The sequence below is a fragment of the Ananas comosus genome, linkage group 9, assembly GCF_001540865.1.
Source record: "Ananas comosus cultivar F153 linkage group 9, ASM154086v1, whole genome shotgun sequence".
Classification (NCBI taxonomy): domain Eukaryota; kingdom Viridiplantae; phylum Streptophyta; class Magnoliopsida; order Poales; family Bromeliaceae; genus Ananas; species Ananas comosus.
This window is the reverse complement of record NC_033629.1, coordinates 3529377-3546133: the sequence shown is the minus strand read 5'-3', so window position 1 is coordinate 3546133 and position 16757 is coordinate 3529377. Positions and strand designations below refer to the sequence as shown.

Genomic DNA, 16757 nt, shown 5'->3' with positions numbered 1-16757 from the left:
ACACCCTAGGATCTAAGAAATCCTCTTATTGATCAATTTTTAGGTGTGGACTTGTTATATGGGTAAATTACAAATTGCACCCCCCCCGGATCAGTATTTCTTCACTTTGCCCCCCATAGTTCAAAAACTTGCATTCTGTCCCCTGTGGTTCAAAAAATAAAACTTATATATATTCTGTGGTTTAATGTGTTTTTTACTTTGCCATTTGGTGGTATTTCATTTTTTTTTTTTCCTTTGCTATACTATTTGACATAAATTTTTTTTTAGTGAAATAGAAATTAACTTACATGGGAACAAAGTGTAACTTTTTGATCCACGAGGTGGTAAGGTAAAAATGCATTATACTACAGAATGATTGAGTAATGTTATCCACATATCCTTAAAAAGAGTGTGCATCTTACACTCCACTCATCTTAGGGTGAGTGGTGAAGTCCCCATCTATAAGATGCACATACCTTTTGTGGCGTATAAGCGAGCATTTAGCTTAATTGATTTATAATCAGTATAGTAATTCCATTAAAAATCACATTTATTAAACTTAACCGAAACCATGTGACCAAAGTTGGACCCTTATAAATACTACATTGGTTGAGTAGTTCACTGGTGCAACTTTTTCTTCTTTTTCCTTTTAAAGCTGAGCAATCTAAATCCAGTTTCATGCTTACCCACAAACCAGAGAGGAAAAGAAGAAATAGATGAATAAAGGTGAAAACCCCACCAAGATGCATTTAAATAGAAAAATAAAGCAAAATAATCAATGCAGTAGTGCTATTTTTAACTTGAAACCTATTACCCAAAACACAATGACCCAAAATATCTTTGATTAAGGTGCCTCTATATTGTTTTGAATTTTATTCATTTAACCTACATATATGCCTCCACTCTCTTGTATTTAAGAGTTTTGAAGTGTATACATAAATATCTACATGTGTCCATGTGTGTGAAAACTTGTGACCATCACAAGAAGCAGTTCAATAGATTTAAAAGGGAAAAGAGTTTCATTTACCAAAGTGTTACTCATAATAGCTAACAACAATAATGTTGAGGAGATATCTTGTGCAAGTCCAAGCAAAAATTCAAGGATATCTACTTGCAAGTAGATCTTGTTTAAATGCATAAACATCTTATTCAGTATATGTATCATGCATGGATTTTCTGTTTGAACACCATAAAAAAAAGCCCTTGTTTGAAAACCATACACAAGTCCTTCGCCTTCTAGCCATTTTTCTTCCAACGAGATTGAAATATGTTATCCTCCGTAATCATGAACACCAAAATCTTTCAAAAAAATAAAAATCAAAATCCTAAATACCAATCAGATAAAAGAATCTTTATACAGAATAAGTTATTATTGAATATCTTATTCTAACATTCAGATAGATAGTGCCATGATAAAACTCCTTCAATCTAAATTTAAGTAACTTTTCTTACGCATATCGACTGGTGCATTGCTTCCTGATATTCACGGAGCTAATTTTGTTAGAAGCAGAACAAAATTTATATGATATGCTCACATGTTTTGCTTCCGAATAAATTTAATTTGCATTGTAATTACTGTTTGGTCAAGTGTTTGTTTCCCGCAATAAAGCGGAAAGTGATTGCTCATAATAGTTTAATTAAAGCTTCGTTTGGGACTGCAGAAAGATTGCGTTACGTAACAGACCGCAGAAAGATTGCGTTATGTTTGGTAAGAAAGTATGATATTTGTTTCTGTACGTAATATTATGTTCCGCATATCGTGATAAGTCAGTTACAATATATTTTCTGCGGTCCCATCGGAAAAGGTAAAAGTATGTCCTTATATACTTTTATCACAACATTTTATCTAACGTTAAATAGGCCTCTAATACCAAACTAAGCCTAAAAAGAGTAAGCTCAAAAACAAATTGCACGCATAAACCCATTCTGAATAAAGATTCATATTAAAATAAAAAAATTGATTTAAAATGTAAACTCAAAATTTGATCTCAAACTTAAATTAAAATTTTGAGCATTAATTTCAAACTCAAATTAAGTTCAAAGCCAGAAGCTGAGCTCAAAATTTCAATCGAAAAATGTGAACCCAAAATTTGAATCCAAATTCCCAATTCAAAAGGTTTGAGTCCAAAGTGTGAAACAAAATAGGTCTACCATTAACAAATAGGAATCTTGCTTTTTTTGTTAAAGAGAAAAATAAACAAAAGATAGACAACAAAAATAATATATACTACAACAATGTCACTTGATCTTATTATACCTTTGGTACAACAGCAGATGCTCATGAGTATTCTACAGACTGTTATGAGGTTTCCAGTAGTGTACTTCCATTAAGATACTCCATAGTTTCTTTCTTGGAATTTTTGTAATCAATCTTGTTATTGCAATATATAAATATCTGAAATTCCCTTCTTCCATGGAACATTTAAAAAAAAAAAAAAAAACTATCTTGCATATATAACAATGAATAGGAATAAACTGTTATCGTCCGATACCATCTGCAAATCCATTTCCTCTCCTTTGCCCGCAAGAAGTCATCGCCGGTAGCGATACCGTTTGAAGTTGAAATAGAGATGGAGAATCCCGCGCTCGAACGTACATTTGAAACCCTTCTTGTGGGAGTACTCCCATTCCTTGTTTACAATCCGAAAAGCCTGGTTAAAAAAACATATGATTAGACAGTTCAAGAAAAAGTGCCCTGCGCATTCACATTCGATTAACACATTGTAGTTAAAGCAAATTTGCATAGAGTACTTACTATGTCCTCATAAGGAGGGCCGGCGTGGAATCTGATGAGACATGTCTCACCATTGCTCCCATCCTTTTCTATAGTGTACACGGGCGCTTTCGACTTGTCCACAAGATCAGGGTAAAATATATTGAACTTGTAGCCTTGGACAATTTTCGGAGGAGGGTTATCGTGATCGTAGTGAGTTTGGTTGTATTTGTTCCACTCGTATCCAGTATGCACCCGATTGAAATACTTCGGCTTTCTCGGGCGATATTTATCATGCCACCAGTACACCTACATGAAGACAAAAGGCCGAGGAGTAGGCATCATTTATGTCATGTAAGTTTGAACATCAGAAAGATACAGGGCAAGCTACAAATTTAGTCCTCAAAATTTGACCTTAATTTCAATTTCATCTTCATGGTTAAAACTCAACAGTTATAACAATTTAGTTCGTAAATTTGTTCTGCGAGTCATTTTTGCTAATATACTGCATGAAAAAGTCGGGAAATCAGCAATATCGTGAGAGTTTGCTTGCTTAAAAGTTTGCATCTTTGAGGACGAAAGTAAAATTGGGGTTAAAATTTCAAGGAATTTTTTCTAAAATTGAAACTCTAGAGGAAAATATCGAAATAAAAAGTCAAGCTTCGGGGACTAAATTGTCACAATTTAAGCTCTAATTGAAATTCGGGTGATACTTCATGACTAAATTTGTGCATTCATCGAAAAACAACGAGAATTTTCTGCTGGTATACCGACAAACCATTTCCACTTTTTAAGTTCATGTGAATGTAGGAAGTAACAAACTAAGATGAAACTCAAAGAGAGAAACTGATATGGGACCTGAGAATCAAGGTTCACTTCAGCGCCAGCACCAAATACAGCATCACCTTCCTCCATGGCTCCCATTGCTTTCATTGCTTTCAACTCCATCTCATCTGGTGCGCTCCTCTTCGTTGCCATTGCTTCCTGGATTCTTCTTTGGTGCTCTGTAACCACAGCCTCACGTTTTCGCTCCTGTAAAAAGGATAGTCCAGGTGAGGCCATTACTAACAACATAAACCAAATGGCAGAATTACTTATCCGAGGAAAGCTTGCATTAGGTAAATGTCTTCAAAAATAGATAAACTCAATGAAACAGTAAAAGACAATTCCATTGGCAGGTATGGATCTATGAGAAATTGTTCAGACTCATCAACACCTTTAGGTTCGTCAAGACAATCACGGAGTCAAGCCCTAGTCATGTTGATCGAGGGGGGTTCGGTTTCAACTTTCTACTGTTCAATTACAAACATGATGATGTAGTTGCTTTTGCGTGCGGAATTATGAATACTAATATAGTATCACGAGCGGCATGGACTGCGAAGCTGACTGGCATATCGGAACTGTGTAGTGGGCGCACGTTGTCACGAGGAAGGCATAGGCATGGTGTGCCAACTGCCCCAAGAATCTGTACACCAGCAGTCATGATACATGACATGCCCCCATGCCATGACAAAGGAGAAGTCTCATAAAGAATTAATGAGACAGCAAAAAAGTAAAGAAAGTTTTTCCGAAATAAACTACGGAAGCTAGAGTAAATGTCAGAATGAAACGACAGCAAAGAAAATGATGCAATCTTCTCATGTAAATCAGAGGTGATGAGTCCGGTTACGTTTCAGACTATGTAGAGTCTGGTCTTAAAATTAGGAGAACTCAGTTCACGACTATACTTGATGGCTAAATTAACTTTTCTAAACAGGCCTTATTTAAAATGGGCTTGATTGTGGCCAAAACCCTGAGCCTGAAAATTGAGCAACTGTGTCAACTTTGATTCTAATCAAGTTGACTTGGGTACTTGGTCAACCCACCCATTTTGCAGCCCGTTCTACCATTGTTTGTTACTTACTCAGCTTGAAGGGCAAAGTTCTAAAAGGAAACAACACAAAAGCAAAAACAGTACGTTATCAAAATGAAAACAGAACTGATTGCTATACCAGTTCAGCCTTATCCTCTTCAGGATCGATTGCTGCTTCATCTTCATCGCCATGCAAGAGTTCAGGTGAGAAGGAGCCAGGCTCCTCTTCGAGATCACGCTCTGGCTCCTCAACAATAGGTCCAGGAGAATATGGCCCAGCATCTGTATACATAAAAATATGCCAATTAATATGTCAGGAATGCTCGAGAAGTTAATTGCTATGAAATGTTTAAGAGGAGGGAATCCAAAAAACAGACCTTCCACCTCATGCACCTTATCTTCTTCTTCTTCTTTAACCTCCATTTCTTTATCTGTTACTAAGTCCTGCTCTTCTGCCTCTTCAGGTTGCTGCTCCAAACGCTGCAGATGCTTTCGCAAGAGAGAGGCATGGATTTCCTTCAGACACGCCTGCATGTGCAAAACAGTAACCAACATAAAACTCCCTACTCTAAGAAAACAACTAAGCCTAATGAAAAAATTTCTATTCTTGAAAGGTTGAGCAATATGTACCTTTGCCTTGTAAATATGGAGGCGCTTCAAAATAGCTTCCCAATATTCAACAACCTTTGCTGTGCCAGAGCGCATTTGCGACTCTATTTGGCGTTGCATTGTCTCTAATTCTTTGAAAGTCCTGCCTTCTAGAAGATTCTTCACATCAGTCTCAATGCTTGAATGTAAGCCTCTTTCTTCTGCAAGCACTTCAGGAGGTGGTTCTTCCCCACGTACTCTGGCTCGATCTAAGGCATCTTTTTTTCGAGCCTCACCTAGCTCCCAATCGCAAATCACCATCAAAGCCTGGTCAATACAAAATGGTTGCAACTAAGAAACAAGATAATAAATCATAGTACACTTTATATTGGTAAGATTTGAAGAGATAAGAGAGGAGAAAGATATAAATGGCCTTTCTAGTTTCTGCTAGTCATCGAGCACGGAGATATCTGACAATAACAGCACATAGTTGACATTGAAAAACTAGCTCAATCATTCAGATATCTCTTGTTGCCAGCACTCTAAGCTTTGTTCAAGAACTATTAAGGAAGCTAGCAATAATCAAAGAAGAACTACAAAGGTAACATGAAGATATTCATGTTAAATTTAATAAACCAGTTGTAGGACTACAAAGGTAACATGCAGATAAATTTAATAAACCGGTTGTGGGACTACAAAGGTAACATGCAGATAAATTTAATAAACCGGTTGTAGGACTACAAAGGTAACAAGCAGAGAAAAATTTAATAAACAGGTAATAGTATTTGACAGTACGGAATTGCGAATGCACGTACAATAGGCAACTAGGGTGCAAAGCCAATGAGCCAAAAATGCTCAAGTAACAAAGAGTGATTAAAAAAGGGAGAAATTCCGATTTGAAAGGTCAAAGAAATATACACACCCACCTAAAAGGACCCTATTCTCATGTCGTTTTTAAAATGCACGAGCCTGAGATGAGGCAAATAATCAGAATGAGGTTTCTGTTGAATAAGGCTATGTTAAAGAAAGTAACTTCTTCGTCCAAAAGGCAATATATTTGCCAAATGATGATAGAAGAGGAAAGGGCCATGAGGGCATCATTAGCAAATTCATTTCTACTACTCCATAAACAGGTACGTGCGAACTTTTGGAATTTTCCTGTTTGACATGCCTTAATAGATAGCAAAAAAAAAATAATGCATGCCTTTGATAAGTTTTTCTTGAATAAATCTATCCTGTTGGCTTTAAAGTACTAGTTAAAGTATATGAAATAATCATTATTCTCCAAAACCTTAAGCTGATAGAGAACGGTGTTTTTATATTTTTTATTTAACACTCCCCCTCACGTCTGGGCTCGAGACTAATTTTTATAGATCCATGATGTAGACTTGAATTAAATGAGAGTAAGTCAATTATATTAGGAACCTGGCATGATTTGAACTTAGGACCTCCTTGCTCTAATACCATGTTAAAATATATGAAATAACCATTGTTCTCCAAAATTTAAGCTGATAGAGAATGGTGTTTTTATATTTTTATATTTAACAATACTGTTAAGAAACAAGGATTGAATATTTTCAGAATATAAGTTTTAGACAAATATGTGTAAAAATGTTTAGAGTTGCACGACTGCATGAATTTACGAACTTTTAATTAGATAGCATTCTTTGCTTTTAGCTAGGGATGGCAATTTCCCCCACAGACCCGGGTCCCCACAGAGATCTGTACCCCACGGGGGGAGGGGNCGCAAAATCCCCGATCCCCACAAAATAATATACTATATTATTACATAATTATTAATTTATTTATAAGTATAGAAAGCTAATTTTGATATTTTTAATATATTTTAAATTTAATCAAATATTTATAGATATTTAGTTTTTTATACAAAACATTAGTTAAATGATATTTGGTTGCTATACATTTTTAGTAATTTGACATTGGAAAAAAAAAACTTAATAACTGGATAAAATTTAAATTAATTTGAATTAAAATTAAATTTGTTAAATTTAAATAAAAAATTAATTTAGTAATTTTTTAAAAATCTACGGAGTCACTGCAGGGACAAGGACGAGGGGAATTTTTTCCCCGTTGGTGGGGATGCGACGGGGATGGGGATTCTAAAAACCCGCACGGACGGGGACAAGGAAGGGCCCCCAATCCCCGCCCCACCCCACCCCATTGCCATCCCTATTTTTACCTTTTGGCTGTACGTCAAAATTCAAAAGTTGCACAATACAGCAAAATGGCCCATACCACACTTTTGCTGAATAATTCATTGCTTGTTATGACAGAGAGTATGAGTTAACACAAGTCCATCCTGAGTATTCGATCTGAAATTTAATTGAAGAAAAAGGACTATTACCTCCCAATATTGGACGTGCACTGGACTTTCTCTGTCTAGATCAAGATGCATCTTAATGTCGTCTTGAAGCTCTTCCATTTCCTTCACTGTTAGGCCCTATTTATTTGCAAATGCCCAGATGAAAATAGTCAACACATAACTAACAATCACTATGAGAACACTCTTAATACAGGGTAGAGAGAAAAACTTTGCACATTTGGTGAGTTTAAAGAAAGAGAATGCGCCTACATACCGGTAGCATCAGTCTGGCATGAAGAATCATAACAAATTAAAAACAAGAAAAAGAAGTTGAACAGTAAATTTATAGTTTGACTAATATGATGGAATATTTCTATCGTTTGGTCATGTTATTCCCTAACAAATTTAGGACAAGAATAATCAAAAGGAAGATGATAATATTGCTCAATGAAACAAAATCCAGGGAAAAAAATTTCCTGAGTAGTTAATAAAATGCAACTTAAAAATAGTACTACCAGAAATTTGCATATGAGCGACAGGGTGCAAAATCTATCATTATAGTGCCCTCAAACTCATAAATGCTCGTAAAATGGAATGTCCAAAATACAGCATAGAAATGTAAGAGTCCAAGTAAAATTAATACTTGGAGCATATTTTTGCCAAGCCCTCATAACCCCAGATAAGAACAGCAAAAACAAACTAAAAGTAATATCAACAGCAAAAATGACTGAAGAAATTTATTTACCTTGAATACCATGTAGGGTTCATTAATTTCAATGTCAAAATCTTCAGAAAAGTTCAGGTTCTTCAAAAGTACATCAATGGGTTTTGTACGGCCTTCACGCAATCTGATCTCGGATCTGACTTTGCTTTGATCAAAATGGAACTGCAGAAAACCAAATACCAATGTTTAAACACCCCACTCATATAGCATGACTATTAACAATGAAAAATTCATCTTCCAACCTCTTCCTCTTTCTTCTCCCAGTCTTGGAACTCAGCTCGAGCCCGCTCTCTAGCAAGCATTGCCTGTAAAAGTTTAAGAGATTAAATGTACCAAACATTTTAATCTGAAACTATATGCAACAGATATATTAATCTCTAACTATATACAACAGATAAGCCTAAAGGATCCATGATAAAGATTATAAATTTTAAAAAAGATAACCAACCATCTCCTCCTCATGCTGGGCCTTTTCGATTGCTCTCTCTTCCCTCCTTTTCTTGACCTTCTCTATTTCTGCCTGAGTGAAAGATATAAGCATAAATTAAGTAATATATCAGGGAGATAATTGATACAGAAGAGAAATTTGTGTCAAAGCAGAGAAAATGCAGCCAGATATAAATAATTTAATCATGTTCTAAAGCTAAAGACAGCAACAAATATGCAAAAAGACAGTATTTTAAATCTGCTTCTAGACATTGAGCTGTTGCATCCACAAGCCTCGAAATGCTAGTTGGATGCATACAGATCAGTTTAATCTAACGAAAGAGAGCTTAAAGTCTCACATTGAGAGTACGCGTCTCTGCATCCTAGTGTGTTTTTATTTCTTCCTTTCTATTTGCTGGTCAACTGTCCATCAGATTTCCCCTTTTCTCAACATAACTATACTTGCTACTCTATGGATGCATATATTCCCTATATAAAGCAAATGAAGAAGGTATATTCTATATGTGGGTTTAAAAATGAAAGAAGACTTTTTGACTACCTTGATGGAAGATACCTTTTCTACATTAAGAAGTAACAATCAAATAAAAATCACAAGATGTTTTTTCTATGGATGTTCCTAATTCTCTCAACAAAATAACTTCTCATATAACTCATGTATTTTATTCTAATCAAAGAATAAAGACATTCTGTGGTAGCTCAAATCAGAAAGAATTATGGACTGAAGACATAGAATAAGATATGAGATATCAAACAAAACCAACTTTGAACCATATAACATCTTAAAGTGTGAATCTTTGGAAAGTTCTCTTTTACATGTATGCATGACTATCAGTTGAATCTACACCGAAAGAAGGTACAAAAGAAACATAGAAATTACCATTTTCTTTAGCTACTCACCATCCTTTCTCTCTGCCGCTTCTTCTCAGATTTGACAGAAATATCTACAGGTCGGCCTTGAGCAACATCACGTTCAATCTTCTTTCGCCACACAAACCTGCCAACATATTCAGAGGCAAAGTCAAAAATTAGAAGACCATCTATTTTGAAGCGCTCTTGAGTTAGTCCAATTTTCAATTAATGTTGCCGATTAAGCTATTTCATTGAAAATATAATCTTCATACAAACATAGATAGCTCGGTTGCAATATGATAATGTTCAGATTTTTTCTTATGGTTGCCTTGCAGCTATATATTAATTAACAGTGTGTACGTGTATGCATGCGCATTTGCCTGTACATCTTCTCCGCATAAATTCTTTTTCTTGTAAAACAGCTCTATCTAAAGCCACAACCTCCATTAGAATGTCTTAAATTAAATTTGTCCAAGTGTTTCTAGGATCCCCTACCATTTTTATCATTCAACATTAGTAAAATTGATTCTCCCTGCAACTTCAAGAGAAAGGCCCTGTAATGCATGTTTGAAGTAGCATACATGGCAACCATCCCTTCCACACCCTCACTGAAAAGAGAAAAGAAAAGCCTGTAGCTTGCCATGAACTCAAGACACGGCCTATCTCTGTTGATCATGGCACATAAAAATCACACCCAAATAATCATCCTATTCTGCTTAATCGACAAATCATGTTCAATCAGTAGCTACACTGCATATGATGTTTATTTCTTAACACATAAAAATCTCGCTAAACCCTCGTTCTCCCCTTACATCGCTCTCCCATCTCATCCAATCCAATCCAAACACATCCTGGGGCACCAAACAAGCCCTAACCGTGCTATCCACACTTCATCCCCAATTATTTTCACAATCATTACAGTAATCCATGCAATCAGTATAGTTATCCTACTTTGTAAAACCAACAACATTTGAGTCTTTTCTCAGTTTTTTCCAATTATAGGTTAACCCGAAAGGGAATTAAAAAAGTTACCCACACTGAAAAAGTTTCTGAACCAAACTGCGAAATCCCCATGAATTACGATTCAAGTGGAACTACAATAACAATAAGAAGAAGAATGGCTTACTTTTCCGTAAGATTTGCATCGCCAAATGGGTTCGAATCGTTGGAGTAGCCGGAAACTGCATTCGCCTTTAGCTTCTTCGCCACCTTCAGAGCCTAAAATACAAACGAGGTTTTCAAATTTTCAGAGAAACGATCTCAAAAAGATGCCCTAGATAAAGCAACGAAACAAATTTAAAAACAATTACAACCCTATACCTTCTTCTGAGCTTTCTTGGCCATGTACTCAACGATCTGCTCCTCCGTGATGTCCCTCGACGACCTCCTCCGCCTCCCACGGCGGCGCTCCTCCTCCGACCCCGAATCCGACCTCTCCCCACCGCTCCCGTCGCCGGAAGAGCTCTGGCTCCTCCGCTGCCTACTCCGGCTTCTCTCTCGGCGGCGCCGCCGACTACTCCGCCGGGAGGAGGAATCCGACGCCGTCTCGGATCCCCCGTCGGAGTGGTCCTCCTCCGATTCCGACGAAGGGGTTCGCGTCCTCCGCCGCCTCCGCGAAGAGCTCTCTCGCTTCCCCATGGCGGAGGAGTTCGGGGAAGAGGGGATTAGGGTTTTGGGGACTACGGCGGAGGACGACGAAGCGGAAGAGGAAGAGGAAGAGGAAGAGGGGGAGAAGGGGGAGGGTGTTTTCGTAATTTGAGTATTACTACACGAACCGACCCATGCGATGGGCTTGGACCGGGCCGGACCGGCGCAATGATGAGTCCGGTCCGAAAATAATTACGAGCTTCGGCCCATACATTTAGAATGGATTAAAAGTCCGGTCCGAGCCATAGTTTGTTAATTCGAATTCGGCAAAAACTCGGTACGGGTTGGACATTTTTGTTTGATTGGATATTGTAGAAAGTACTTGCAGTCACAAGAATTTTATTTATAAATTTGAGTTCGGCTACTATACTCTTATGAGTACGATCGCCCTCGTACTCATAAGTCGGTTTCGATGATAGAGTTTCCGAATCGAAGATCCATACCGTTAAACATTATCTAGATCATTTAAAACTTGTAGAAATTAAATTTCATAATTTTTCGACATTATTTACCTTACGATCGAAAGGTTACAAAATTGACAATTTTTAACGGCCGGTATAAGATATTTGCTAGTTTAACGGTGTAAAAGAATCGAAATCGGTTGAATTTTTGATAAAAAATTCTATTCACTATCTAGATAAAGATCAATAACTCCGATATTAAATTGAAGGATCCGATCATCTATTTTTAGGACGTCGTTTGATTTTGACCGTTTATTTTATGCCTACTTGATGAACTTTATTATGATTTCGAAAATTTACGAAATTTATTTTTTAGAAGTTTCAAATATTCTAGATCATATTTAACGGAGTGGATCATGGATTCGGAAGCTCCATCATTGAAAACAACTTATGAATACAAAGGGCCCAATACTCATAAAAGTATAGTAACCCTAGCTACTCTATATTTATAAATTTTATATATACTAGCACTTGCATATAGTTACAACTACAATATAGTTGTAACTATATATAATCAAACAACTTCTCATGTTAAAAAAATAATAATAATAACAAGATATACAGCATGCTACCTTTTTCTCAAAAGAAAAAAAAAATAGCAGCACTTAGGAAAAAGGGATAAGGTCAATTCACGGTCCTTTCGAGATTTTTCTTTTTTCTTAATTTTGCGTTTGGTTGGGGGTTAAGGGGTGGAATAACCCCTTAACCCCCATTTAATCCCCAAACACTTCCATTTAGGGGTGGGGTTTACTAACCCCACCCACCCTCCCTGCTTTAACCCCGCACGGCTCCCAAAGCCCTTCTGCTTTCCCCTTTCTCCCCTGTTGATCGTTCACCTTCCTCCCCTTTCTCACCCCGAAGCCCTTCACTCCGGCTTTCCCCTTCCTCCCCTTTCTCATCTCGAAGCCCTTTCACCACCGGATTTGCCTCCTCCCGAAGCCCTCCACTCCGGCCGAATCCCTTTACCTCCGGCCAGAAGCCCTTCACATCTGCCCGAAGCCCCTTCACATCTGCCCGAAGCCCTTCACCGCCGGCCGAACCCCTCCACCTTCGGCTTCACCGCCGGCCGAACCCCTCCACCTCCGGCTTCACCTCCGGCCGAAGCCCTTTACCTCTGCCCTTAGCCCCTCACCGCCAGCCGAACCCCTCCACCTCCGGCTTCACCTCCGCCCGAAGCCCTTCCCTTCCGGCCGAAGCCCGTTACCGCCGCCCGAACCCCTTCACCTCCGGCTTCACCTCCGCCCTTACCCCTTCATCGCTGGCCGAACCCTTTCACCTCCGGCTTCACTTCTGCCCGAAGCCCTTCACTGCCGGCCAAACCCCTTCAACTACGACTTCACCTCCGCCCGAAGCCCTTCACATCCACCCGAAGCCCTTCTTCCTCCTCGCGTTTGACATACCCACACGTCCGGATTTACCTTCTCACGGTTTATCTGCCCGGTCTACACGGACGATTTTGGTTTCTTCGTAGATTTGTGGAATTCTTGTTGGTCTCGGTTAAGGTCCGTTCCTCGACATCTTGGTCGTAGGGAAGGCGTTGTGCTGTACCCTTCGGTCTTTGGTTCTGATCTTGCCAACAGTGTACGGATTCCCCGCCGTTGCGTGCTATCGATCTCACTGTCGCGTCTTGACTATCTCTGTGCTTGGTTCTGGCCATTTCTGAATTTGGTATCTTTGCGATAGACAGGTTTGAACTCCATGTTTACTGTTGCCATATATAGCGTTTCTATATATCCAATGCCGTTGAAAGAATATCATCTATTTGCACAATGATTGGTATAACGCACATGATGTTGATTTGAGCATACTTGAGAATATTAAGTATTGGTTGGAAGCTTGTGGTTCGGCGATGATGACGGATTCTAATTAAGATTAGAAGGATGGCATCGATGGAAACATCGATGCAACCCCATGTTAGTTGGAATCCACTTGAGCCAATTGTGGGAACGAACCATCAAGACTCCCATTTAGGGGACCATACATTTTTACATAGGACACAAATATTGCATAAAATATCTGTTTTTATCATATCATTCTACCCTTTATTATATATAGTCTACTTGGTAGTAGAGAATAATAATTGTATCAGTCTATTGTGTACGCAATGCTTATACATTACCTCATAAGGCCTTTACTAACCCTGCCAAGTTAAATAGCATGTAATATCGTACAGTGTATTTATATACGTTGTATGCATCCATCATGCACTGGTTAATTATTAACTACAGATGCGTCCTTTCAACAAAGTTTCAAAGTCCAAACATAAGCAAGGTGGGTTGGCAGATGACTCACCTAAGGAGGCTAGTGGTGGTATTCGTAATGATAACAGAACAAGGAGTCAAAATTGGAGCAACATGCTGGATGCAGAGTTGTTGGGCCTGATGAGAGATGAACATACATTTGGTAATTGCGTAAATGGGTCATTCACTCCGATTGCTTGGAAGATGATGGTTAATGAATTCAACAGTTGAAACAATTTGAACCTAACGAAGCAATAATTGAAGAATCGATTTAAAGTTCTAAAAAATTTTTTCAATTTGTATCATTCTCTTGCCAACAAAGCGGGTGGGGATGGAATAATGACTTGCACATTCCCACATCTGGTGACGCACGAATCTGGGATTCTGTAATAGCGGTAAATGTAATTTCTTTTATAATGCCGTTACTTTGTTATTAAGGTATGTACATTAGAGATGACAGTATTAAATTGTTAATATCATTTGTTCAGGAAAATCCGGTGTACGCCAGGTGTAGGGATAAGCCATTTCCCGCCTACGATGACATTAATTTTCTTACCCAAAATACTATTGCGTCAGGAAGATATGCATTTACAACTGCTCTGGACACTCCCCCTACAATTGAAAGCTCCTCTGGGTCATTCCCTGGTGAGGATGATACTAATGATGGCATTAGAATGTCAGTTTGTAATATCTCAGCGTGTCCATTCGAAGCAGGGACATCTGGATGCGTCAGAAATGCTAACGATGATGGCGCAGATACGTCACGCTCTCCAAGCCCTCCCGTGATGCGCACAGCTGGTACAAGTGGTTCTGATCATAGCTCTGGTAGTAAAAGAACTCGATCTCCAGAGCGCAGCAATAAGCAACCACATACGGCCTCTACATCTGGGGGACGAAAAAAGAAAGTAGATGCCCGAGCTTCTGCGATGGCCGACATGGTGGAGCAGGGAAAGGAAAAGTTTGTTTTGGTGCGGCAACTATGTCAGGTAGAGCTCAGCAGTCGCGCTGATATGCCATCGTAGAACCACTGCATGCAACGAGTGTATCGGATGACGGGGTTAAGTGATGATCACATCTTGGCTGTCGTCGATGCGTTTAAGGAAAATAAGAATCGCAATGCTTTTATGTCATTGAATGACAAGCATGCCAAAAAGTAGGTTGAGCGACAACTTGCGCAGCAAAATGTTATTTATAGCCAGTTATTTTTCGGGCTTTAGACAAATCGCGTATTGGTAGATGTAATTATTTTTTAATTCTGTTATATATTTGTACTCTTTCAAACTGTTTTGGTTGTATATATATTTATTTTTGATTCAATGTGTTGTAATCTTTGTAAATGTTCGTTGATGTGCAGATTGACTTGATGTACTTATTAAATATTTGTGTATTATTAATGCTATCCGAATAGGAATGCTAATTTTTATCAAATTTTGCAAGGTCTCGTATGACCGTCATAATTGAAGTGCAAAAGTTGAGCGTATGCGTTGTGATGGTTACAGGTGCTTATTGGAAGTAATAATGTTATCGGCACAAATTGGAATTGAAAACGTCTAACGGTACTCAACTCCACTAGGGGCTAAATTTGAAAGGTTAGAATTTTGTATTTTTGGAGGGTTAAAATGCAATTATAAGTCAAATATTAAAATAGTTCGGGAAATACAAATATAAGTGAAATTTAAAATTAAGACAATTTGAATATAGTTGTTTGAAAATTTTAGGAATTTTCAAAATTACAAAAGAGTAGTGGAAAAAAATTTTCGGTACAAAATTAGGCAAAAAAATGTATTTAATTTTAATCCTCACAATTATTTGCAAGTATAGAATTTTAAAAATCAAAAAATAAACTTTTATTTCAATATATTAATGTGAGGGAATTTTCGTCTTTTAATTATTTTACCAACCACTATCCTTCTTATATATCCCACCTACTCCAACCAAACACTATTTTTTACTATCCTGAACTAACTCTAACTCCTAACTAAACACAAAAATACTTTAACCCCATCTTAACCCTGAACTTAATTCTATCCCTGGAATTACTAGTTTTTCCTTAACCCCGAATCAAACGGTAGCTAAGGATAAATGGGTATATTTATAATTACTAAATGTACGATATAATATATGTACAAAATATTATTTTGTGTGTTTTCTGAAAGTATATTCGTAATTACCGAACTAATAAAATGCATTTTTCGAAAGTATTATTTTCGGTGCGTTACTTTCGCCAACTAAATATATCCTTTAGTGAAGTGGATTAAAGGGTAAGAACAAAACTAGATAGTTATAAAATTCAGCAACAAAATATAGAATATTATTTAATTTGTTGAAAGTCAAGCGGTGTCCAAATTCAATAATTAATTTTTGATGTGTATCTATTTTGGAGATTATAAAACATATCTAATAACTTAGATTTTGATTTTCAAAAATCTATAATAGCATTTTAATGATGTGGTGTATGAAATGTACTTATATAGTGGGTGCAGGCAATTATTTTTTGTAACTAGTGGTGAGATGATAACAGTTGAGCAGTTGATTTTCCTGTGTGACGTCCACGTAAAATATTTCATACATATTATTATAAAAATCAAAAATTATAATAAACAGCCTATAAATAAATCGAAACGGATCAAATTTTAAAAATATATTAATTAAAAAATAATCTCATACCACCAATAAGTATTTATATTTAAAATATAAATATAAATATTATTTTAAATTAATTAATAAATATGACATATATTGCGGGTGCATGCACTGCAGTTAGTATGAGAAAAATTAGAATTTTTTTTTTTTTTAAGTATAGGAATCAAATTTTCGCATTCGGATAGAGTTAGTTGCGGGAAGTAGAGAAAGGGATAGAGAGATAATAGGTAATTAGTTAAGTTAATAGATAAATATCCGGATTATAGGAAAAAAAACAAAAACACAGGAGAA

At 37.2% G+C, this 16757-nt stretch overlaps 1 protein-coding gene across 1 annotated transcript; it reads right to left on the bottom strand.

Moving 5' to 3' along the window:
• On the bottom strand, positions 2203-11201 carry LOC109715506 (cactin). Its single transcript, XM_020240544.1, has 13 exons — positions 10796-11201; positions 10602-10693; positions 9524-9620; positions 8628-8699; positions 8422-8484; positions 8201-8341; positions 7498-7593; positions 5175-5459; positions 4922-5072; positions 4684-4826; positions 3551-3724; positions 2735-3001; positions 2203-2630 (listed from the first exon to the last, which is right to left on the bottom strand). Exons 1-13 carry the CDS (start codon positions 11111-11113, stop codon positions 2511-2513), a joined length of 2019 nt encoding a protein of 672 aa, XP_020096133.1. The 5' UTR covers positions 11114-11201; the 3' UTR covers positions 2203-2510.